General features: G+C 36.7%; 2 protein-coding genes across 2 annotated transcripts in view; one reads left to right on the top strand and one right to left on the bottom strand.

Annotated features, from left to right (window-relative positions):
• Nucleotides 1–23712, top strand: part of LOC121725439 (neuropeptide SIFamide receptor-like) — a 112772-nt gene that overhangs the window by 33334 nt on the left and 55726 nt on the right. The window contains exon 2 of the mRNA XM_042112419.1: nt 11378–11477. Coding sequence (XP_041968353.1) covers nt 11378–11477 — 100 coding nt within the window. The remainder of the gene's footprint in view (nt 1–11377; nt 11478–23712) is intronic.
• On the bottom strand, nt 19422–20378 carry LOC121725440 (A-kinase anchor protein 14). Its single transcript, XM_042112420.1, has 2 exons — nt 20296–20378; nt 19422–19687 (listed from the first exon to the last, which is right to left on the bottom strand). Exons 1-2 carry the CDS (start codon nt 20308–20310, stop codon nt 19451–19453), a joined length of 252 nt encoding a protein of 83 aa, XP_041968354.1. The 5' UTR covers nt 20311–20378; the 3' UTR covers nt 19422–19450.

The raw sequence follows: 23712 nt of genomic DNA, 5'->3' as shown, positions 1-23712 counted from the left end.
TATTGAAAATATTTTGCAATATTTCTGCTCACCCTCGGCTGCATACTAATGTAGAGAAATCTTATGAAAAACTAGCTTTTACTACTTTTTAAGTTTGGAAAAAGTTATTTCATGTTAAGTATTTTCTAACAGAGCCCGTCGTCAAGACGTTTTCGATAACATGGCTTAGTATAATAATTTTTTTTTTGACTTATATTTGAATTATATCTTTGACTGTGATTTATGAAAGCTCCTGGCTAAATTCCCTTATGACTACTAATAATAATAGTATAATATAAATCCTTTACTAATAGTTTTTAATTTTTCATTACCTTTGAAGCTTTAACATGTATAAATTTAGTTTGTTATTATTTGACATGTACTTAATAAAAAAATAGATAATTTATTTAAATTCTGCGTAGAGCTCGCTTTGGTCTCCAAAGTAATCAATACTACCAATTATTTTGTATTTTATCAAAATTCACTTGTAATAATATATTTGCTTGGAGCTAATCAATAATAATTTTGGAAACCTAGAATCTAGATTCTGGAGTGCTCTTAGTAATTTGCAAGTTGTAGAGCTGAGTTAAAGGTACTAAAACATTCATTATATCTTGAATTTATGTAGGTACTCAACGTTTGAGTAACGAACTTAATTGAAGTAACGTTAATAATTGTCTAGATGTTGGCCACAACTTTGCGCCGAAATTCGCGCAAACACTGTACCTTTTTCGAAATAAGATATTTTACTTCCTTTTCTGAAGTCTAAAGTATTTGAAAATCAAATTTCATCAATATCGCTCAAGCGGTTTATGCGCTAAGAGGTAACAGACATACAAATTTTCTCACTCTTGTTTCATATGACTATGGTGTTTAACGCCATAGTTATATGAAAAGAAAATATAAAATACTTTACAGCTTTAATTAATATCTGTGAGTATATTGACTTCGTAAAAGTAACTAAAGTTTTGAAGTTTAATATTATTATGTTATTCAATTTGATAATATGTGATATTTTCTCAGAGTACTAATGCCTTTTGTTACCCTCCTGATAAGAGATCTAACAGCTCTTTATGCCTAGCCTTGCCTATTGTGGAAAATTTAAAATATATCTAAAATTATTTTCAAGCTTAGCGAAATTACTAACTTTGTTATTAATTTTATTTCTGTTCGCTTGTCATTTATTATTTTACATTATATTATGTTATTTCGGATATGAAAAATACATGCCAATTTTTTCGACCTGCTCAATATGTTCACGAAATTTCATAGAAATCGTTTCAGCAGGATCAGTTTAAAAAAACACAATATAAAAAAATTATTAGATTTAATAAGAACTTGAATTTTTTCAATTATAAATCTCATAAAGTTTTAACAAGATGGTATTAATTATATGACAGTCATTAAAAGTTGTCAAAACTAATTTTGTTTCACGTGTAACTTGTAACAAGCCTCTACCGGCTAAACTATTTACTATACTACTGGGCTCACATAAAACCCAGGAGTTTTTGTCCGCACTAACAAGAGTTGTTTACAGCGCGGCTGTAACGAGTCCGACCAAATCGCTTTACGACCGAAACTACACTTTTTCTGGACACAACTTTCAGTGAGGTTCTTGTAAAAATATACACATAAAATGTGGGAAATAACATGTATGTCCGAAAAGGATTTCGTCATTGGAAATAGACGTTTAAACGCAAAATTAACGAATTTTGGTGCAACAAGGTTGTAGGCATGTTAATTTTTACAATAAAACACACATCGTTCGTATTTTTGCCAATTTTCTATTAAATAATAACTATATTATGTAATTGATTGTACTGTCGGTTCTTGGTGGAAATTCATGTTGAACACTAATAAAACACAATTTTTCGTGCACTTTCTTTTTTAAATATGTATAGTGGAAAAAGTTCACGAAAAATTGTGTTTTATTAGTGTAAATAATAACCGTTATTATCTGACAGTGACCCAATAAAATATGTATTACCATAAAAATCTCATAACTAGGGCATGTTTAACCGACCTTATTTTATAACCTAATATCGGCCTGGACTCTGGCTATCCATCGATCAAAACTCACATCCATCTTCGTGGCCAGGGATGGATCTCCATAAGAAAAGATAATCCTGTCGAGTGGGTAATGTCAGGAATCTCATTTAGATGATAAGACAGATAAAATATAAGGTGGCCAAAGTTGCAGGTCGAGATGGCAATCATCAATCTTCGGGAATAAATTTTGATATTGCTATTCAAATTTTATACGTTAATGTTTTTCACAACATAATATTTAGTCCCCAGTACACGGAACTAACTTTTTTCTGATACATACAAATTTACCACTTAGTGAGTGCCTTGTTTACGATGAGTCCGACAAACTTTTCTATGCGAAAAATTTCGGCGCTGCTGCGTTTTTGAATGCTTGACTCCTGGAATGGGGATTGTCCATTTTTTTTAAATTTTGCTCATTACAAAAACATTTCGAGGAATAAGGTCAGTGATCGTTTTTCTGTATATAAACGAAAAAAATACCCATTAGTTACTTATATTTTTGAACAAATACGTTTAACCTTTGTTTGACCTTCAATGGCGTTAAATTAGCAATAAATTCGACCAACATTACGTTTCGAACTTTTGGTAAGCTTCTCGTATCAGCTTTCACATAATGAGCACTTGCATTTGACGAACCAGCCATTATAAATAAGATTGAAAGGAAATTTAAAACATATGCAGAGGTCAATTGGCGGCCGATGATGACGTCACAACGAAACTTTAAAAATTTATTGAGAAAAAACTAGCTAATGAATTTCAAAATTATTTAATTTATATTCTCAAAATACTCTATTTTAACGAAAAAAAATATAAAAAGTACATGTGATTTTTTTTGGACAATGCCCATTGTCGATATGACGTCACCATGGCTCCTCGTACATACAACTTTCATTTTTTGGAATTTGTTTAATAAAGTTAATTTAAAAACTGTGATCAACTTGTCCGACAAGAATCACGCTGCGTATGGAGTGTCCGACACTCCAAAGATGTCGCTATGACGTCACTATGACTCTTCGTACATACAACTTTAATTTTTTCAAATTTGTTTAATAAAGTTTATTTAAAAACTATGGTCAACTTGTCCGACAAGAATCACGCTGCATATTGGAGTTTCGACCAGCCCAAAAATGTTGATGTGACCTCATTATGTCTCCCGTACATGCAACTTTAAATTTAGTAGTTTTTGATTTAAAATAAAGTAGGGTAAATGACTAGTGGACAGTGCCAGTCATTGGAAAAAACACAATATTTATTAAGGTTGCTTTAATTAAAAACTGCCTTTTTAAAGTAATAGAACGCCTGATTTTAAAGAAAAACAGGCAGTTTTTTAAGCAACCTTAGTAAATATTATAGAGGGGAAGGAAAAGACAAAGCACTTCAATATTTAAATAATCGGCCAAGTGCGAGTCGGACTCGCGCACGAAGGGTTCCGTTATCCGTACCATTATAGAGCAAAATTAGGTCATAAATTGTGTTTTTTGTATGGGAGCCCCCCTTAATTTTTAATTTTATATAAATTTTACTATTAAATATTAAAGCAAGTAAACATAAAATTAAGGATTTTGTGAGAAATTCAAGCACGTACCTGTCGTCATTATTAATATAGAGCAAAAAAGGCCAAAATGTGTTATGGGAAATTAACGGGTCACCTGATGGAAAGCAACTTCCGTCGCCTATGGACACTCGCAGCATCAGAAGAGCTGCAGGTGCGTTGCCGGCCTTTTAAGAGGGAATAGGGTAATAGGGGAGGGTAGGGATAGGAAGGGAAGGGAATAGGGTAGGGGATTGGGCCCCCGGTAAACTCACTCACTCGGCGAAACACAGCGCAAGCGCTGTTTCACGGCGGTTTTCTGTGAGAACATGGTATTTCTCCAGTTGAGCCGGCCCATTCGTGCCGAAGCATGGCTCTCCCACGTATAATTTTTTCATATTGTTATAGGGGCAACAGATATACATAATCTGTAAATTCAAATCTGTAGCTATTACCTTTCTTGAGTTACAGCCTGAAGACACACATACAACGAAGTCTTAGTAATAGGGTCCCGTTTTTACCCTTTTCGTACGGAACCCTAAAAAACCGGCCAAGTCCGAGTTGGACTCACCTATGAAGGGTTCCCCAGCAGCAATAAGGTTTATTTCTATGAAACTACATAAAAGGTTTTTGATTTATGTGTTTCGCCGAGTGAGTGAGTTTACCGGAGGCCCAATCCCCTACCCTATTCCCTTTCCTACCCTCCCCTATTCCCTTCCCTTCCCTACCCTCCCCTATTACCCTATTCCCTCTTAAAAGGCCGGCAACGCACATGCAGCTCTTCTGATGCTGCGAGTGTCCATGGGCGACGGAAGTTGCTTTCCGTCAGGTGACCCGTTTGCTCGTTTGCCCCCTTATTTCATAAAAAAAAGAGCCATAGTGACGTAATATCAACATCTTTGGGCTGTCGGACTCTCCTTACGCAGCGTGATTCTTGTCGGACAAGTTGACCATAGTTTTTACATTAACTTTATTAAACAAATTTGAAAAAATTAAAGTTGTATGTACGAAGAGTCATAGTGACCTCATAGCGACATCTTTGGAGTGTCGGACACTCCAGACGCAGCATGATTCTTGTCGGACAAGTTGACCACAGTTTTAAAATTAACTTTATTAAACAAATTCCAAAAAATGAAAGTTGTATGTACGAGGAGCCATGGTGACGTCATATCGACAATTCCAGGAGTCAAGCATTCGAAAACGCAGCAGCGTCGAAATTTTTCGCATAGAAAAGTTTGTCGGACTCATCGTAAACAAGGCACTCACAAAATGGTAAAGGGCATTGGGTAACTTTGTATGGACCTGTGGCGTCATTTTTTTTCCCAGTGGCCAGGGATAAAACCATTACTATTTTGTAGCACTACATTAGAGAAACATATATTAGTAATAAAAATTATTCTAAGTAATATCGGAGCTGAGCTACGATTATTTTAGTATATTTATTTCTGCACCTTATGTTCACAAAATCAATAGTAATTAACGTTACTTTATGGAGCTATCCTTAACAAACAGGTGTAGAAAGGGTATATTAATATGTTGGATATACATTTCTCACTAGCAATGGGCAATACCCACGACTTCATCCGCGTCAAATATGAATAATTTTTCATACATATTTTCACATTGGGTTAACTCTTGTCCGACTAAAATATAGCCAGACTTGAGACTTCTTTCTCATGTCTTTCATTAGACAGTGGTTTTCAAAGGGCCGGATGCAATATTAGGCAATTGTAATTATTGTTCTTGTGTCTTGTGGGTAAAATGACTCTAAAGTGTTGTTCCCATAATATAATGTCGATTATTTCCACTATTTAGCGAATTTTGGCCATAGTTTGGTAGTATAATATATATTCTGTGCCATAGTGCACTATGAGTCATACCTACCGTGACCTAACGTGTGGCGTCCAGCGTCACGCTGGACGCCACCTTTCGGCAGAATTTTCAGTCTAGCTTTTAATCTACTTCCCGGCTCATTATAGAAGTACAGCTGCTGCAGGAATGTTTTATAGAATATTAACTATTAACTTACACAAAATATATATAAAAAAACAAAACGGCCCTCTTTAAGAAATTCGAGAAAAAATGGATTTGCATTTTTTTTGCAAAAGAAAAATAAATAGTTAAAAAACTAATTAAATGACGGCGTGTAGTTGTACAGTTCGACAAGGCTTTCAAATATGAATATGTCAATGATGTCAATGGACGCTGCTGGTAAAGGAAAACTGTCAAAAATGACGTTTTTGTATGATAGGAGCGTTAGTTCCTTTTCTCGTCACGTTCATATACAGCCTTGTCGAACTGTATGTTGAATGGTTAAGTCATTCTTCTAAAATGTACGAATAACTAAAATAAAAAATTAATGATGAAATGAATAATTATTATGCTTGTTTCTATATCTACAGGCTATAACAAAACTAGGTGATAATTCTTTTTTTTTTTAATATAAAATAAGGGGGCAAACGAGCAAACAGGTCACCTGATGGAAAGCAACTACCGTCGCCCATGAACACTCGCAACATTAGAAGAGCTGCAGGTGCGTTGCCGGCCTTTTAAGAGGGAATACGCTCTCTTCTTTAAGGTTTGCAGGACGTATAGGTCCGGAAATACTGCTGGTGACAGTTCGTTCCAGAGTTTAACAGTGCGCGACAGAAAGTTACGCGAGAAACGCACGGTGGAAGACTGCCACTCATCAAGGTGATGAGGATGGAATATTTTTCGCGTGGGACGATGGCGAAAAGTTGCAGGTGGTATGATTCCGAACAATTCCTCAGAGCACTCCCCGTGATACAACCGATAGAGGATGCAGAGTGAAGTTACATCTTGGCGTAATTCAAAGGGGTCCAAGCTGTTTGAAACACTATGGCAGTCAACGATTCGAGCGGCTCTTCGTTGGATACGATTCAGAGGGAGCAGTTGGTATTTTGGCGCTCCTGCCCAGAGATGAGAACAATATTCCATATGTGGCCGAACCTGCGCCTTTTTTTTTTAAACGGGCTTTGGCCCACCGCACATTCCCAGTCCCCACCACTGTATCTCCTGTGTCGCCGGGATTGACAGCGGTATCCAACCACGAAAACCCTTTGATATGATCTCAGGGAGCCCGAGGGACATGCTAAAACTGTCTTGGGACCGCAACGAAATTAATCAGAAAAAAATAGGAGTCGGAAGATGAACCTGCGCCTTGTAGAGGTGTAGGCGTTGGTCCGGACTGAAATACTGTCTCGCTCTGTTGAGAACACCAAGCTTCTTCTAACTTGGCCAAGATGATATTGGAACTGGACTTCGCTCGATATCCTGACGCCAAGTATTTCAATGCTAGGGGAGATGGGTAAAGATGTGCCCTCAAAACGAGGATGTACGACCATAGGTGACTTTTTAGCGGTGAACGCGCAGACTTGTATCTTGGAGGGGTTGAATTGGATTAAGTTACGTCTACTCTTTCAGAGACTTTCTACAATGAATTCTCTATTTTAGACACGTCATGTTCGTTTCGACTCTCAATGACATTTAGCCGAGAAATATTGGGGGAGCCGGTATATACAGCATCACCTGTACTATCATCCGCATAGCAATGAATGCCGTTGGTCTGTAACATGTCATTGATATGCAGTATGAATAAGGTAGGCGATAGCACACAGCTCTGAGGGACACCAGCATCAACAGACTGAGTTTCCGAGCATTCACCGTCAACTACGACCTTTACGCTTCTGTCTGCTAAGAAACTTTTTTGTGATTTGCATGGGCAAGCGCCCTGGCGTAAAGAGTTTCCCCATACAAAAATGAAAAAAAAAAGTTATCTTTCAACGCTACTACTTTTACAGTAAACTTAATACACGGGACTCATACACAGTACATACACTAAAGTATTATCACTTAGTCTTGTTATACCTTGTACTCGTATACTAATATTATGAAGCTGAAGTGTTTGTGTGTTTGAAAGTGCTAATCTCAGGAACTGCTTGTTCGATTTGAAAAAATTTATCGAGGAAGGCTATAAGCTAATAAATAATGCAGTTTTTTTGTATTTTACTGAGTATTCATGTTATGATTGAATTTACTTTTAGTTGAAAATACGAACTTAAAATACCTAATATCTCGGCTCCGATATAGTTAAGCTATATGTCCCCCATAATAAAGTTTACTCCTCTTGATATGTTCTTTCATAATATGCCGGTTTGGTGATTGGCCGCGAGATTTGAAAATGACGCCAATATTACCCAAACCCCTTTGTATGTATCAGAAAAAAGTTAGTTCCGTGTACTGGGGACTAATTGTTATGGCACCACAGAAACATATTAAAATAAAATATGTACCGTGCGGTAAAAATAATATTATTCTATATCTTTTCCCGGAACTCAATTTATCAAAATATCATTGTATTGCATATTTTATTAATATAGACATTTTAATATAAGTTTTTCATACACGTGTCTACAAAATCCGACCATAAATGCCTAAATACTTAAACCACTTCTTCAAAGTCTTAATAAATTTTACGAGAGAATTTGTAACATTCAAATTAGAGGAGATTCGCTTAATCTTTTCGAGACCAATTTCAACTTGTCCACTTCCACAAAGGACATGATCGTTCTAAGTAAATATTAGATGAGATACTGTCAAAGTTTGGGCAGAGCTCGCAATGAATTGACGTCACGAGTTTACGCCCACGACTGGGCAACTTTCTGCCGTCAAAGAATTTTAATCACAAAATGTGTGCACACTCAAACACTGTATTGGAAAAGTTGTGTGAAACGTTCCATTAATAAAATAACTTTTCTACATGTTCTATGTACAATCGGATCTAATTTTATCCCCTTGACTAGTATAACTAGAGAAAAATTCGTAGACGACTAGAATTTAAATTTTAAACAGTTAAAAAACCTTTGACTTGTACTCTACGTTGATTTTGAGTAAGCTGTCAAGAGAGGTGGATATTGTATTTGTTGCACAAACGCACATTAGATAAATATGCGTCGCTTGAATTAACAGTATTTTCTAAATATCCGTATCAACAAAATAGGTATCAACCAAATAAATAAATTGATTATTATTAATCGTAGACTAATAGTATTTTTTGTGATATTTCGATCTGTGATTTAAAATTCAGTTTTAGATAAAATAAGGTATTCTTAATATTATATTGTAATCATTAATTATTTAACCCCTATTTTGCAAAATCGTGAAGTCCAAAAAAAAACTTCCAAACAAATAGTTTTTCGGAATCTTTGCAGGCCGTTATGAATATGTGTGGATGCCAGGTGCGAGCAACGGCCCAATATGTCAGCAATACCTATAACTTAGGCTATATAAATGACCTAGGGCTTACGACTATTCATATATTTGCGCCTATCGATCACAAAGTTTTCCTTATGAAGGAAAATCTAGGTGCCCTCAATACTATAATGGTGCGGGGTGTTAGTTTTGGTATTGATTAAAGGTGTAATATATCATGGAGAATGTTTTGAAGCAAGACCAAAATATCCAGTCTCAGAGTGTAAGGTTGGATTTTTGTACGGCGTCCCGAACATGCGTTTTAGCCGCTATACAATCGCCAAACCGCGCGTTCACGCCGACGGATATACGAGTATAACTCCATGTAACAAACTGTTCCATAAAAATATATATTATGCATCTAATATTTGTAGATATATCAAGTTACTAAGGGTTGTAAGTTTAAACCTTTATCAACTATTATAAAACTAGGAAACTTTGTAAAAGAAAGAAACATTATCATTTTTATTATAAGTGCCTTACAATTATTTACTCGTCTCTACTCTCTCCTCACCAGACAGTAGGCGGTAGACGTAGACAGCCTGTCGCGAACGCTGAACATTATCATGCATCTCTACACAACCACATAGAGATAGAAATGTGAAGGAATTCAAATCACAGATGTTATCACGGTTGCAGAGAGGCTTAATATTATAATATATTGTGTTGTATATAGGAAAGTTATAAATAATAATATAAAATCTAGAGTTTTTAAAAGTGCATTAAGTATGTTAGAATACATTTTCAAAGTAAGCCCGGGATATGAAAATTGTTCATATTATAGTTCTCTCCCATTAAAGGCTACAATAACAACAACCGTATAGACTACGTAGGTACTGTTCGTGTAAACAATAAGTTTGAGAATGTCATGATCGTTAGAACGTATGGCTCATACAGGTGGTGCAGTGTGTACAGAGTCGTGACACGGCGAAGGCTTCGGTAATGTATGTATCGGGCACGACAATATCACTATATTTTATAATATAAAACATTTATTTATGCGCCAAGTATGTCGTTTAAGTCTTTTATAGGAAACGTATGCCCATGCTTTTAGCACAGAATGGAAACATGTTTTCTAGTTAACAAAAATCTTATAAGATTTCAGACATGTAATGTAATGTATTTCATGTCTAGAATATCATTATTGTTTATATTATATCAGCAATAGCAGATCTTAAATTTTACTCAAAATTACTTAAAATGGATATTAATCATAAAGGAGCTTTTAGCCGCTAATTTAACACAACCATAACAAAACCTTACTTACCACATTTTACGTCCGTTACATAATTATTGTATCTTAAACATAATATTATATTACATATAAGCGCCGTTTAATTTGTATGCGTATGTTAATAATGCAGGGTCGGATTCAGCCCGGCGACCTTGGGCGCGGCGCGGGGGTGCGCGGGGCCCGGGCCCGAACAATCTCGTTCAAGGACAACCTCCTTTTTGGCATGTAAGCGCCCGTAAAGGCTCTTCGGGAAAATTTACAGACTCATGTCAGGGTATTAGAACCTTTTCTGTATAATATTTTCTTTACTGGAAAAGTGTAATATAATTTTGGTAAGATATTTGTTTATTTTCGGTCTTAAAAATACTGTTTTGTGAGTAAAGATATTGCTAAAATGTTATTTTACTGAACAATATCACTATATTAAGGTTTTACGTTTTTTTTTTATTTTGAATTAACATGAAAATAACAATTTTATTAAAAATAAAAAACATTACATATTTTCTTTATAAGATAACAAAAGAAAAACGTTTCAAAAATAAACCACTTATCGATTAATAAAATATCAAGCAATGTTACTTGGAAACGATCGAGGGACCTAACTTATTCATACACTAATTCAGCCACTGGGCCAAGGACTGATTTGAAAAATACGAGAGGCCCGCCTCGTTACAATTAAATCAGTTCCGATTCCAATCCATATTCTAAGCAGATGCACCTCCCGCCCCGCACAATAAACACCCCTATACCTTTCTAATAAAATTCATATTTATATGATAAAAGTTTAGTCATTTCCGTCTTTTGTATTTTACCGCTTTCCTGGTGGGGCAAGGCCAAGTAGGAGAGGGACGGGAGTACGCGCGCCGCCGTGGGCGGGAGCGGGACGGGTGGATAGGAATGCAAGGCTAAGGGGTCGCAAGTACAGTGACCCAGTTTCAGCTGCAGGGCCCGTGTAAATATTGATTTAGTGACCTGCTTCAACCTGTTGCTGAGGCGGCTCGCTTCCTCCGTAATGGGCCCTTTTACAACCCAACGCGTGCCACCTTTTGGACCTGAGGGGAATTTTAAAATCACATTAATTTTGCACGTCGTTGGGCCTAAATACTTATAGAAAATTTTCAAAGTATCATCTCTCTGGTATCATATTCTCAATTGAAGAGAGGAGAACTATGTCAATGTTTACAGTACTATGTCTACCAACGCAATATATTTATGAGTCAGGATTATAAATATCTTATCATTTTCTTACTTGTTGTCTAGACTGTTTATTACAAAATCATAGTATTTCATTAAAATGTATAATATTGTTTCAGCGTGGGTGCTGGGGTGGCTGATGTGCAAGACGGTGCCCTACGTGCAGGGCCTTTCGGTAGCCGCTTCTGTCTACAGCCTCGTCGCCGTGTCGCTTGACCGGTGAGTACTGTAGAGTATAGACCCGTGGTCGTCAAACTGCGGCCTGCGACAAAATAAATTCAAAATTCAATTGTCAACCATACAACACAATAGTTAAAATTACGCCATATTTAACGATAAACTCAATCGTCATATTATCGTTAAGTTTAGTTAACAAATGTCATAATAATAACCTAATCCAGTTGTTTTATGGTGTGGCCTGATTACAACTACCGAGTAGAGTAGTGGTGAGACAATGATCTCTACCATTAGAATTTGTCGAGAGTATTGTCTTGCCCCTTTACTCGGTAGGTGTAAAAAAGGCATTACTAGAGTGGAACCGCTCTTGGAGCGCCCTTCAAATAGTCTGCGGCCCGGTGCTGGCATTCACATTGTCATGTGTGGCCCTTGGCCGGTAAAGTGTGACGACCGCTGGTATATACCATAAGAACATCATGGTGATAAGACAAAAAATAAACTACAATTTGGCACATACTTTAGAACATGATAATGATGTGAAATATTTTATTTTGCCTAGCCAACAAATTCGAATGTAGACTGCAGTTGTGCTGTGCAATGATTGATACATCTAACAAACTTAATCTTCAAAATATGTACTCGTAAACTGAATTGATGATATCCAGACATAAGCACATTAGTAAGGTTTTTAGTTTGCTTATATTATGCTTATGTCATGATATTTTAAGATATCATTAACCAATTATTGGCACTTTAAAAACCTGGGTTGATCGTCCACTGTAGGATAGTTTGCTCAATATAAACGTCGCACATATATTTTTTTTTAATGCAATAAGGGGGCAAACGAGCAAACGGGTCACCTGATGGAGCAACTTCCGTCGCCCATGGACACTCGCAGCATCAGAAGAGCTGCAGGTGCGTTGCCGGCCTATGAGGAGGGAATAGGGTAATAGGGGAAGGTAGCGATGGAAAGGGAACGGAATAAGGGAGGGAAGGGAAGGGAATAGGGTAGGGGATTGGGCCTCCGGTAAACTCACTCACTCGGCGAAACACAGCGCAAGCGCTGTTTCACGCCGGTTTTCTGTGAGGACGTGGTATTTCTCCGGTCGAGCCGGCCCATTCGTGCCGAAGCATGGCTCTCCCACATATTATAAGCTCCGAGAAATTACCAGAAATATTGCTAAGATTATAGATAATTAAGCTTGTAAAGAGCGGTAGAGTTCGGCGTCCACCCGCCTCCGTTCGATTCTTTAGAACTCGCGCCCGAATTCGGATTACTTTCCACAACATTATTAAAAGCGTGTATACTCATCGTTATGACGTATTATTGAACACAGGTCAAAGCCTTTTTATATTGTTTCCATTTGTTGAACAAACAAGCAACAGAAAACAAGCACCGAGCATGCCAAGTGATACAGACGATATTTTATAAAAGTTCGCTATCTATGACATACGCCTGCCTCATTTAATGTAGGTCTTATCTGTGTCCCACAACATCGGGATGAATAAAGTTTGTTAGGAGGGAATAAACAGTGACGTCACAAAGAAACGGATCCAGATTTCTTATTCTGCCGGCGGACTTTGATAATATAATTAAAGTATACAGAACTTTGGATTCATCATCAGTTCAGTCTTATTTTTTTATACAATATTTACTTTTAAATAATGGGAAGTAGAAAAACAATATAAATCATAGGACCTCTCCCTCTCCCCCCTCTAACTTCTAAAGTAGGGGCATGATAAGTCAAAAAAATATATGATGTACATTACTACAAAAACTACCAACGAAAATTGGTTTGAACGAGATCTAGCCAGTAGTTTTTTATACGTCATAAATGGTAAACCTTAATTTAACTTTCATTAAATTAACTGAAATGTGAAAATAAATAAAAAACTTCTTGATTTCATAAAAATTAAATCTTATTGCTGCTGCGAAACCCTTCATGGGCGAGTCAAACTCGCACTTGGCCGGTTTTTTCCATTTCAAATGTGCAAAATGGCGGGTAAATACTGTGGTATATACTATCCTATGGCTAAAGATCACTTTGACCCAGAAAGAAAAGTAATCCCCTCATAAAAAATTCTTCACTTGCCCACCGTGACCTTGTAACTTTTTTATAAATCTTCCAACGTTTCGCAATAAAATTTTGTACATTAAAAGCCTATAATTAACTCTTACTTAAAGCACTCTGGTAAACTTTTGTTCTTAAGCAGGAATGATTTAATTCACTTAATTAAGACGCAATCCATTACGTAATCAGGGTACGAACAAATTAGCTTTAAAAAGCCTAAATCTTATTTCCTAAAGCTGGGGTCTTTCGGGATTATGTGACGGAGTTTTGGGGGTCGCGCGGACCCCGGCGGCGGTCTTGACCTAATATCCACTAATCGCCGGGAAGCCCCGAGCCCAGGTCTCCTATTCCCGGGGACTCCCCGTGCGCTCATTATCCTCACAATTAAGTATTAACTAAGCGTTTGGTATAACAATGGTGTGAAAACTTATATAGTGAAAGTTTTTGGGTTTTTGAATTAATATCCTACTATATATATACTTGTTACTTATCCTACTATCCTACTCCCACTAATATTATAAAGGTGAAAGTTAGTTTGGATTTATAGATGTATGGATGTATGGATGTGTGGATGTATGGATGTTTGTTACTCTTTCACGCAAAAACTACTGAACGGATTTTATTGAAACTTTACAATAATATAGCTTATACATCAAAATAACACATAGGCTACAATTTTAACCGTCTTTCAAAATGGGGGAGGTGTTATGTTTCCGAAAACCGATTTTCAAAATTTTTCTTTTGGTATATAAGGGTATCATGCCTATTTAGTATTATATTCACAAAAGTGGTGATCTGATGAAGGATCCATAAGTAACCGAGGGAACTCCTCAAATTTTATAGGGTGGTATGGTGACTTCGGTTTCGTGAGAAGTATTCTAAGCATATGCTACCAACAAGTAAGATTTTGCACCGAGGTATACCTGGTATACCGTGGTTCGGAAGGTGCTGAGAGAACTCCTGATTCTTTATAGATCACACAAGTTTGGGAGTTTTGGCGTCGTTTTAAGAACGGAAAGCATATTATGCTATACTATGCAAATTACATTCATCGTCATAATCATCACTACCATATTACACTATGCGTCGTCGATTATGAGCCTATTATGTGTTATTTGTACTTTTCATAGTCTTTTAGATCTATACTCGAGTTTGTCAAGCGATAATTTAAAAAAATCTAATTATAAACCTGAAGTTATGAGTATGTTTGCTTGAAAGCGCTAACCTCAGGAACTATAGGTCCGATTTAAAAACTTATTTCAGTGTTAGATAGCTTATTTATCGAGTAAGGCTATAGGCTATATTATATGTATCTTAGCGTGATAATTCACGCTAAGACTAATACGACCAAAGAAACTCAGGAAAATGTGGGGAAAACGGGGGAAATATTAGAAAGGGTTTATCTCACGAACTACTGGAGCAATTTTTATGGCAATATTTGGCACAGATATAGAGTAGACCGAACGACGTGAAGAGAGTAGGGACATAAGCTATTTTTTATGGGAAAATGTACGGTTTCCGTAAAATTCCTAATTTACGCGGGCGAAGCCACGCGGGACATCTAGTCTACATATATACACCACCTGTACTTTCTAAAAGGGAATGCCCAAGTGTTCTTACAGACTTATAGAGAACATAAAAATTTTCGTTGCGGTTAATCATTCCCGGAATTTCGCCTAAAACAAGTAGTAAAAAACCGCGGAAATATACGCCTGTGGAGTCCCGCATACCTCGGCCGGTGTCGCCAATTGCCAGGGATGCGAAAGTCATCATGTAAAAAAATATGAGAACAGCAACATTTTTCTTGTTTCCAGGACACAGATCAATTTTTTTTATTGAAATAAGGGGACAAACGAGCACACGGGTCATTGATGGAAAGCAACTTCCGTCGCCCATGGACACTCGCAGCATCAGAAGAGCTGCAAGTGCGTTGCCGGCCTTTTAAGAGGGAATAGGGTAATAGGGGAGGGTAGGGAAGGGAATAGGGTAGGGGATTGGGCCTCCGGTAAACTCACTCACTCGGCGAAACACAGCGCAAGCGCTTTTTCACGCCGGTTTTCTGTGAGAACGAGGTATTTCTCCGGTCGAGCCGGCCCATTCGTTCCGAAGCATGGCTCTCCCACGTATTCCCTTTTAATTATAACTCTTCTTTATTGGAGAAAGTAAAAAAATAATGATTTTTACAATGCATTACAGAAACAGGATGATCATTATACATAACGTGTAGCTTCGACCCCTTGGATTCAGCTGTCAAGCTCTTTCCCTGTACAAGAAAATAAACGTGTACGAAACCATACAATAAATATTTCACTTCCTTTTATTGGGCATCAATAGCGTGTTGAAAAACATTTCGGTATTTTATCTGTAATCTTAGACGGCTACTGGTTTCATTCTGTTATTTATAATATTTCGTCTGATGTTTGCTTAAATACTTTTCTAAATTGCGATATCGAAAAAGTTTGTTAGTTACGCTATCACAATAATTACTTATTGTAAATGGTACCTGCATTGTAAATAATTTGACTATTTGAGTTACCTAAGATTTAAAGAAGCTGAATTGAAAGGGAATATAATACCGGAACAGCAGGGTTCAAATCAAAATGTATCTTCTTTTGTAATAAATAAACTACAGTTTCAAAAGGCACATTTAAAAACTCATCGCAATCCTCGATGCAACACGTCGAAACTTTACCTTAAAGAAACATATACAAAACATTATTCCAATTTTTAGTATTGACACAGGATTTACAAAGGTCTCGGCGATAGGATCTTACCTTCAACCCCCCGGCGGCTGCCCAAGGCCGCCGATAACCCTCGGGTCAGATTAAACAGCTCCCGAATTGATTAACTTCGCGGGTCATTTAAACGACGATTGTGGTCATTCCCTCATTTATTTTTGGGTAGGTATTGTTATATATTATAAGGACGATTTATAAAGGTAGTTTAGTTGTATCATGCAGTTATTTACGGAAGTAATAAAAAGTGTATAAAACTGCCATTTTTACTTCCATAATTTATTTGTAAATTACGAGATAACATTACAAACAAAATAAAAATAAAAACCAGCCAAGTGCGTGTCGGGCCACTCACAATATAGAGTTCCGCAGTACCGCTAGTTTTTGATATTTTTTGTATGGTCAATGAATGTACTTTTATAACGTGTTTTACACAACTAACAACATCATCTCAGTTACGTTCAAAGGAATGTGAAGGAAAGGTCCATTATACTTCGCCGAATACATTTTTTTAGTTGATCGACTATTACTCAAAAACTTATAAAGTCTTCTTAGCCGTGATAGTTTTTCACATTTAAAGAAGCAACCGTTTAGCTATTAGAAAGGGGGCACTGGACTCTAATGATTTTTTCCACTTTAAAACTTCATTTTTCACAAATGGATCCCTAAATCGGATATACATGCTCTATGAATACTCGTAATATTTTTAAAAAAACCATCCAACGACACCCCACACAGTCGAGTGGACGAGAAAAAAAATCATCCCCGCTTGATGTGTAGGAAGATATCATGAATAGAAGAAGGTATCATATAAAATATATTTTTTTAAGAATTTATATACCATTATGTCGGCATCATTAATATCTACATTCATACCAAATTACAGCTTTGTAGGTCCTACAGTCACTGAGCAAAAGAGACAGACAAACAGACGCACGGACAGACCGAAACTATAAAGGTTCCTTGTTGACACGGAACCCTAAAAATTAATAACATTGCAAACAAATTAGTTGGGGAGGGAAAGAGGGGATTTCGGGAGTAGCTCGAGCGTGTCAGAATAAGCTTGCATAGGCTTTCGACATGTGTCTAGTTATCATGGTAAAGAAATCAGATTTCTCACATGGTGGGTAAATTTTTTTAAAATATTGAATTAATGTCGTATCTGTCAGATTAAGATATGTTTAGTATACCCCAAAGAAGCTTCCATATACAGCACTGACGATTCAAAGGTAAGGTAAGCCTGTAGGGACATTTTAAAATATAAAAAAATAAAGCTTCATATTTTCTTAACTAAGCTTCGCAGATATTTTATTTTGCTCTAAACTAAATGACTTAGTCCTTGTTGTCTAAAATATATAATATATAAATATATTTTAGGCAACAAGGACTAAGTCATACCTAATATACCTAACCTACCTTACCTAAATAAGCAATTTTCTGAATATATTTTCTTTTTCAAAACTTTAAATGGCTGCAGTTTTCCACCGCTAAAATAAAAATAAAACGCTCTTATTATTTTTTTATCAGCTTTACCTAATGTACAAAACCTACTAGGTCTCCATGACGCTGGAGTGACTACAAAAATAGCACCCTCCCCTCCTCTACTAAATCTTATAGATTATTCTATGTTGAAAAGATGTAAGTAGATAATTACAACTTAAGATAAAATACAGAGTGCACAAGACAAATGCCACCCTCAATTATTGTACGGCATACGTTGTGGCAGGGCTGCCGGCTGCAAAAAGGAAACCTTGACCTGCGGCTTAATAAGCCATTACGGAATTGCGTTTTGGAGCCAAACCCAACGGAAAAATGAGCAGCGATTTGATGAATAGGCGGCATTGACGGTTTATGGGAACCGTCATTTATGTAGTAATTTATACAACTTTACTATATAAGCTTTTATTATATTTGGACCGTCATCACTTTATGAAGCCTGGATGATGTTGATCGGCTTCGGTCGGTCGGTCGGTCGGATCGGTTTTTTCGACCGATAGGTGGTAAGCATCCGGCGTGTGACATCAGGTATTGCAAAATATCAGCTATATGTAATACATTTTATATTATGTACTAATTTTTGACAGATTTTTTGTAAAAATTATTATCTACAGCTTGTTGCTTGTCTGTCTCAAGATAGGCACGTTCTTCCGGGGTGTTTTCCATAAAATGTTTTTTTCTCAGCCTTGGCTCGGAAGACCCGCGGGGCGGTGGAGGGTTAGGAGTCAATTGCAAATTTATTAGTGTACCAAGCACTGCCTTGACCGTATCGGAAGGTAGACGATTTATGTCCTGAAACTGGGTTACATGGATTTTTTCGCATTTTTTCTTGTTTTCGCAAGGTCGGATTAATGTTTTAAGGATTCGACAGTTTTGTTCATCTTCATCCGGTGTTCTATTTTTTTGTTAGATAATATTATAATATATTTTTCCTTATTGAACGAATAATTGGTTTACGTTTACTGGCTATTATTTCTCAATCTTAATACTATTATGAAATTTTCATTTTCCTGTAGCAATAATTGGAAGCAATTTTTTAATTAAGTATTGCAATTGATAATCAAATTGCTAAACTTTTAATAATGTATAGTAATACTCTTTTAATTTGTTACCTTTGTACGCTAATTAAGAATTATTTCAATCTTCACATCTTGGTGGATCAAAACGTACTAAGCAGTAATGGGTCAATTTTTGTCTAAATCATCATTCACATTAAGCGGCACCTATTCGAAGGTCCTCGGAAGTTCTGCTCCTTAAACGTCCAATAGTCTCTGGGGTACAATAGCTGGGCACATTTGCATGCGTCCGGGCTGGCCTATTTCCGCAGTTCAAGGCTGGCCGTAAACCGCCGCCGTACTTGCGATCGCCCTTCCAACCCAAAAGGGATTTATGCTGGCCATTCGAGAAATATTTTGTGAGCCATTTAAAGGCTACGTCCTTCGTTTTGGTAAAGGGAGCTGCAGCAAAGTTGATGTTCGATGGAGCTGTAAAATTGAGCCCTCAAATGAAGACGAATTGTGGTAATATTTTGGGGCTTGAAAGTTGTATTTTTGACTAAATATTATTTATGATCCATTATTAAGAATATTATCTATATTTTTTTCTCAGGGGATTCCAAAAAACCTTCCCATTGAATAGGTTATTAGACCACAGATTGTTTAGAAATAAAAAGAAGAAAATACAAAAGTAAAAAATTTATTCACGACTTCACTTAATGGTGAACCGCAATGAGAGGAGCGTGTTTCACAATAGGCACAGCCTTCACCAGGGGTGCGTGGACAATTGGTGCGGCGTGCACCACGGGCGCGTGGACAGCGTGCACCACAGGTGCGGGGTGCACCACGGCGGTGTGCGCGTGCGTCACCACCGGGTGTATCGGGTGCACCACGGGCACCACGGGCGCGATCACGCCGCCGTGGGCGAACGCCACCACCGCGAGAAGGATTGCCTGGAACAATCACCAGATGTTATTTTGAGGAACTGTGATTCGCCAGTTATACGAGAAGAATGTTGAACGATGTTCTTCCGATAATAAGTTATTGCAGTTTTTAGTTAAATTTAAAGTGACTATGAAAATAAAAGCTTAATCTCTTGGCTGAAGTAGCGAAGATATTAGTAGTAGAGTCCTAGTACTTTCAAAATTCTCAAGCTTTATTTTGTTGTAGTTCAGAGTATCTAAGAACATTTCGCTGTTAATGGTGCCCACCATTACCTAAATGGGTTAGGTAGGTTAGTAACTTAAACAACATTTTTGGAAGGCCGCTTTTTGAAATTAGTAACATTATATTCTACCTATATGTCTATCAAATATTGAAATTTTATGAAACAAGAGCTTTTGGTAATTTATGATAGCTTTTAATGAGACAAATATTTTTTTCACAAAATCTCTACATTAGAATATATGATTAAGTGTTTAAATAGTTAATCTACTTAATTATCTTCCTAACTTTCCACAATAAATGCAATACCGAGTTAGTCTGATATCTCAACTATTTCATTACTTTGACTATTAATAATTATATTGTTTAGTATTTTGAATATAATACTACAACTTACCACTTTGAACATCATGTTGGTTGTATGTTGGAGTATTGAGAACTGTGTAAGGATCAGCTAGGTCCTGTCCTTATATACCGCAGTACCTTTGTGGCGTTAGAGCTCTGTCTCCTTACACAGTTGGGCAATATGCAACTCGAGCCGCGGCGATGCTATATACAGGGTGCGCTTCAGATAACAATAATTAATAATAACAACAATGCTAAATTATTGTGAATTTTGAAATATCGTACCTGAATAGTTGCTAGTTTCCTGAAATCTCAGTAATACTACCAATTAAAATGTCAAGTATTGAAACGCGCAATAACGTAATACAAAGGCTTATTTGGTCCACCAAAATGAATTGAAACGAAGTGTGATAAGTTTGAAAAAAAAAGAATATTTTTAATAGTAAACCATAGTTCATGACACCACAGATAACTAACAGAAGATTTCGTCCTTTTATTTTCCTTATATTTTACGATATTTAATGCCGCTGTAAATTGCAGTGTTAGTTTGAAAGTATTTTTAGAAGACATTCTCACAACTCAGCTTTTACCATTAAAGTCTAGATTCAAAAATAGTGTATCTATAAGCGATAAATAGCCATAAAAATGCACATACGTTAACATCGGCTCATTGTTTGCGGGAAACTTTCTGGGGTTTGCGGCATTTCGTCGATAATCCAATTTTTACGGGTCATGTACAACAGTCAAGATGTGCTCTTGCGGGAGAGTGGATTAGGGCGTGTACACACAAGGACGTATAATTATCGAAACTAAATTAATGGACACTGTGAAGGTAAATTTAAACCTTTGGCTAAAATAAACCTTATATTATCTGTGACGGTCAATTCAGACCGCAACGCGACGCGTAGATGCATTTCTATTTTTGTATGGATTTGACAGATTTCAATTGCATCAAACGTCTTGCGAATCTGTCAAACCCACATACATTTAGAAATGCATCCATACTACGCATCGCGTTGCGTTCTGAATCAACCCTAAGGATTGATTCATACCGCAGCAACGCGACGCGTAGATGCATTTCTAAATTAGTATGGATTTGACAGATTTGCAAGACGTCTCGCGCAATTGAAATCTGTCAAATCCATACAAAAATAGAAATGCATCTACGCGTCGCGTTGCGGTCTGAATTGACCGTCACAGATAATATAAGGTTTATTTTAGCCAAAGGTTTAAATTTACCTTCACAGTGTCCATTAATCCATACAAATTTATGCCGCGTCGCGCCTCGCCTCACCCCGTTGCGTTGTGGTCTGAATATAGCCTTATACGCATGATGATAGGCCACGTTTGCGACAGTGGTTTCTCAAAATATAACGAAAACTATGCCTTCATATGACATTGTACCAACTCACAATCATTACGGTTCCGACTAGCGCAAACGCACCTCACTCTTCAGTTATAAAATTCTTTAAAAGATATCCTAAAAACATTTCATCACTGCTTACCACAACAAAATTTTATTTTGTAAGTCTCAGTAAATCGTAGATCAGACATCGCCATTGCATATTTAAGCTACATTAAATGAAATTGAACGAGCCCTGCTTATCCTCAACTACTTCGGAGACAAGAATCTCAAAAACGTCTGTCTTATTTCCAGTCTGTAGCTCGCTAGTAAACTCTAGTATTTTTAGGTATTCTAGGTTTTGAATTCTGATACCTGTCGATTGTTTTTGCAAGTTTTATCTTTGCGGACCTAGTGTCTAGTCATTTTAAATCTCTAAATAACTGTTATGCGCTCTAATATTCTTTTCATTTTATGCGCGATTAATTTTCTTTAACATCTGTTTTCGATGTAGATAGGATCTACGTGTTATTTGGGGACTATTTTCGATTCGTTGAAGGAAACTCTACATTAGAATTTTACCTAGCTTCAGTATAATTATTATTTTACCAGACTACTACTCAGCTAAAATTTGCAATAATATAGTATACTAGCTGTCCCGGCAAACGTTTCTATGCCATAATATAAAGTATTTCGCCTGTATTATTTTATTGAAGTGAATAAGTAAGTATGTCACCATGGCAACGTCCATCGCTATCCCGTCGCACAAACAATGGTCGCCGTCAGTCTCGAGTTGTAATCATTTACTATTATTTATTCAACAAATGCACTTATCAATATAAAAAGTACCCAGTAGCCGATTCTCAGACCCACTGATTTGGTTAAAATCAGTAAAGCCGTTTCGGAGGAGTACGCTATCTAACATTGTGATACGAGAATTTTATATATTAAATAATTTAAACTATAATTATTTACATTTAGTATCCATACCGAATTAAGTGAACCTCCTTACAATCGCTCTATCTATTAAAATCACCTCAAAATTATTCGCGTAGATTTAAAAATCAAAGCATATAATATAGACACAGACTGCGGCAAGCGACATCTTTAAAAAAAGGCTTTATTTAAGACACGTTATCTACATTGTTGATATTCGACGACTTTCTAAACAAAAACTAAAATAATGTTAGAGCAAACTGCATCACGCTGTATATCCCTGTGTCAAAGCCGCGAGTCGCGGGTTCGAACCTGTACCCTTTACCTCGGCGCCGAGGTTCTCCGTAATAGGCTGTGACCTGGCCTGCAGGAAGCCCATACATAGCCGCTCTCGTTCCATCAGCTGATCATCTTGAGCTTAGATTTACTAGTAAGGATGGGCTATAACAGGCTGTGAATAGTCTACTGACCGCACTATGTAGGGTTTTTTAAATAATTTTATGAATATTTTGACATAAACTAAAAACCTTTTTCGTCAAACCTCTCCAAATGGAAGACCCTGGGGGAGGCCTTTGCCCAGCAGTGGGACAGCATAGGCTAATTAAAAAAAGCATTACATGTCCCTAAGTGCGGCCGTTGCAGTTATGGCTGGTTTACACGTGTTAAGTTGATAAGTATTTAACTAAATTTTAACTTAATTTTAAGTTACTTATTGCATGTAAACACACATTTTAGTAGGAAGTAGCAAGTTAAAATTAAGTTAAGTGCTAAACAAGGAAATTAAAATTTTGACTATTTTCTGTTAAGTTGGCAGGCGGGGCTTGTCACTTGACGCATTTCGGGCAGGCACTTCAAATTAAGTTAAAATTTAGTTACTACTTATCTACTTAACACGTGTAAACCAGCCCTTATTTTGGGCTATTTAAAGAGTGATTTTTATGTCAAATATAAAAGAAAAAAGTAACTGTAAACAGTTTAAACAATGCACAAGAAGATATTACGATATCTTTAAAATCACATCGATTGCCCTAAACACACATAGCAGCAGGGCAATTTTATATGGGGGCACTTTGTGCATCGATAAGACTCGTCTATGTTATAAATCTAGTTCTCGAAATATTCATTGTTTATGTTCTATTGCGCATCGAACGCGGAACATCTGCTTTTCCTTGTTGCATTTATCTAATAATA

Source organism: Aricia agestis, chromosome 3 (genome assembly GCF_905147365.1).
Source record: "Aricia agestis chromosome 3, ilAriAges1.1, whole genome shotgun sequence".
Classification (NCBI taxonomy): Eukaryota; Metazoa; Arthropoda; class Insecta; order Lepidoptera; family Lycaenidae; genus Aricia; species Aricia agestis.
The sequence above is the reverse complement of the archived record's forward strand: the minus strand, read 5'-3'. Positions and strand labels throughout refer to the sequence as shown.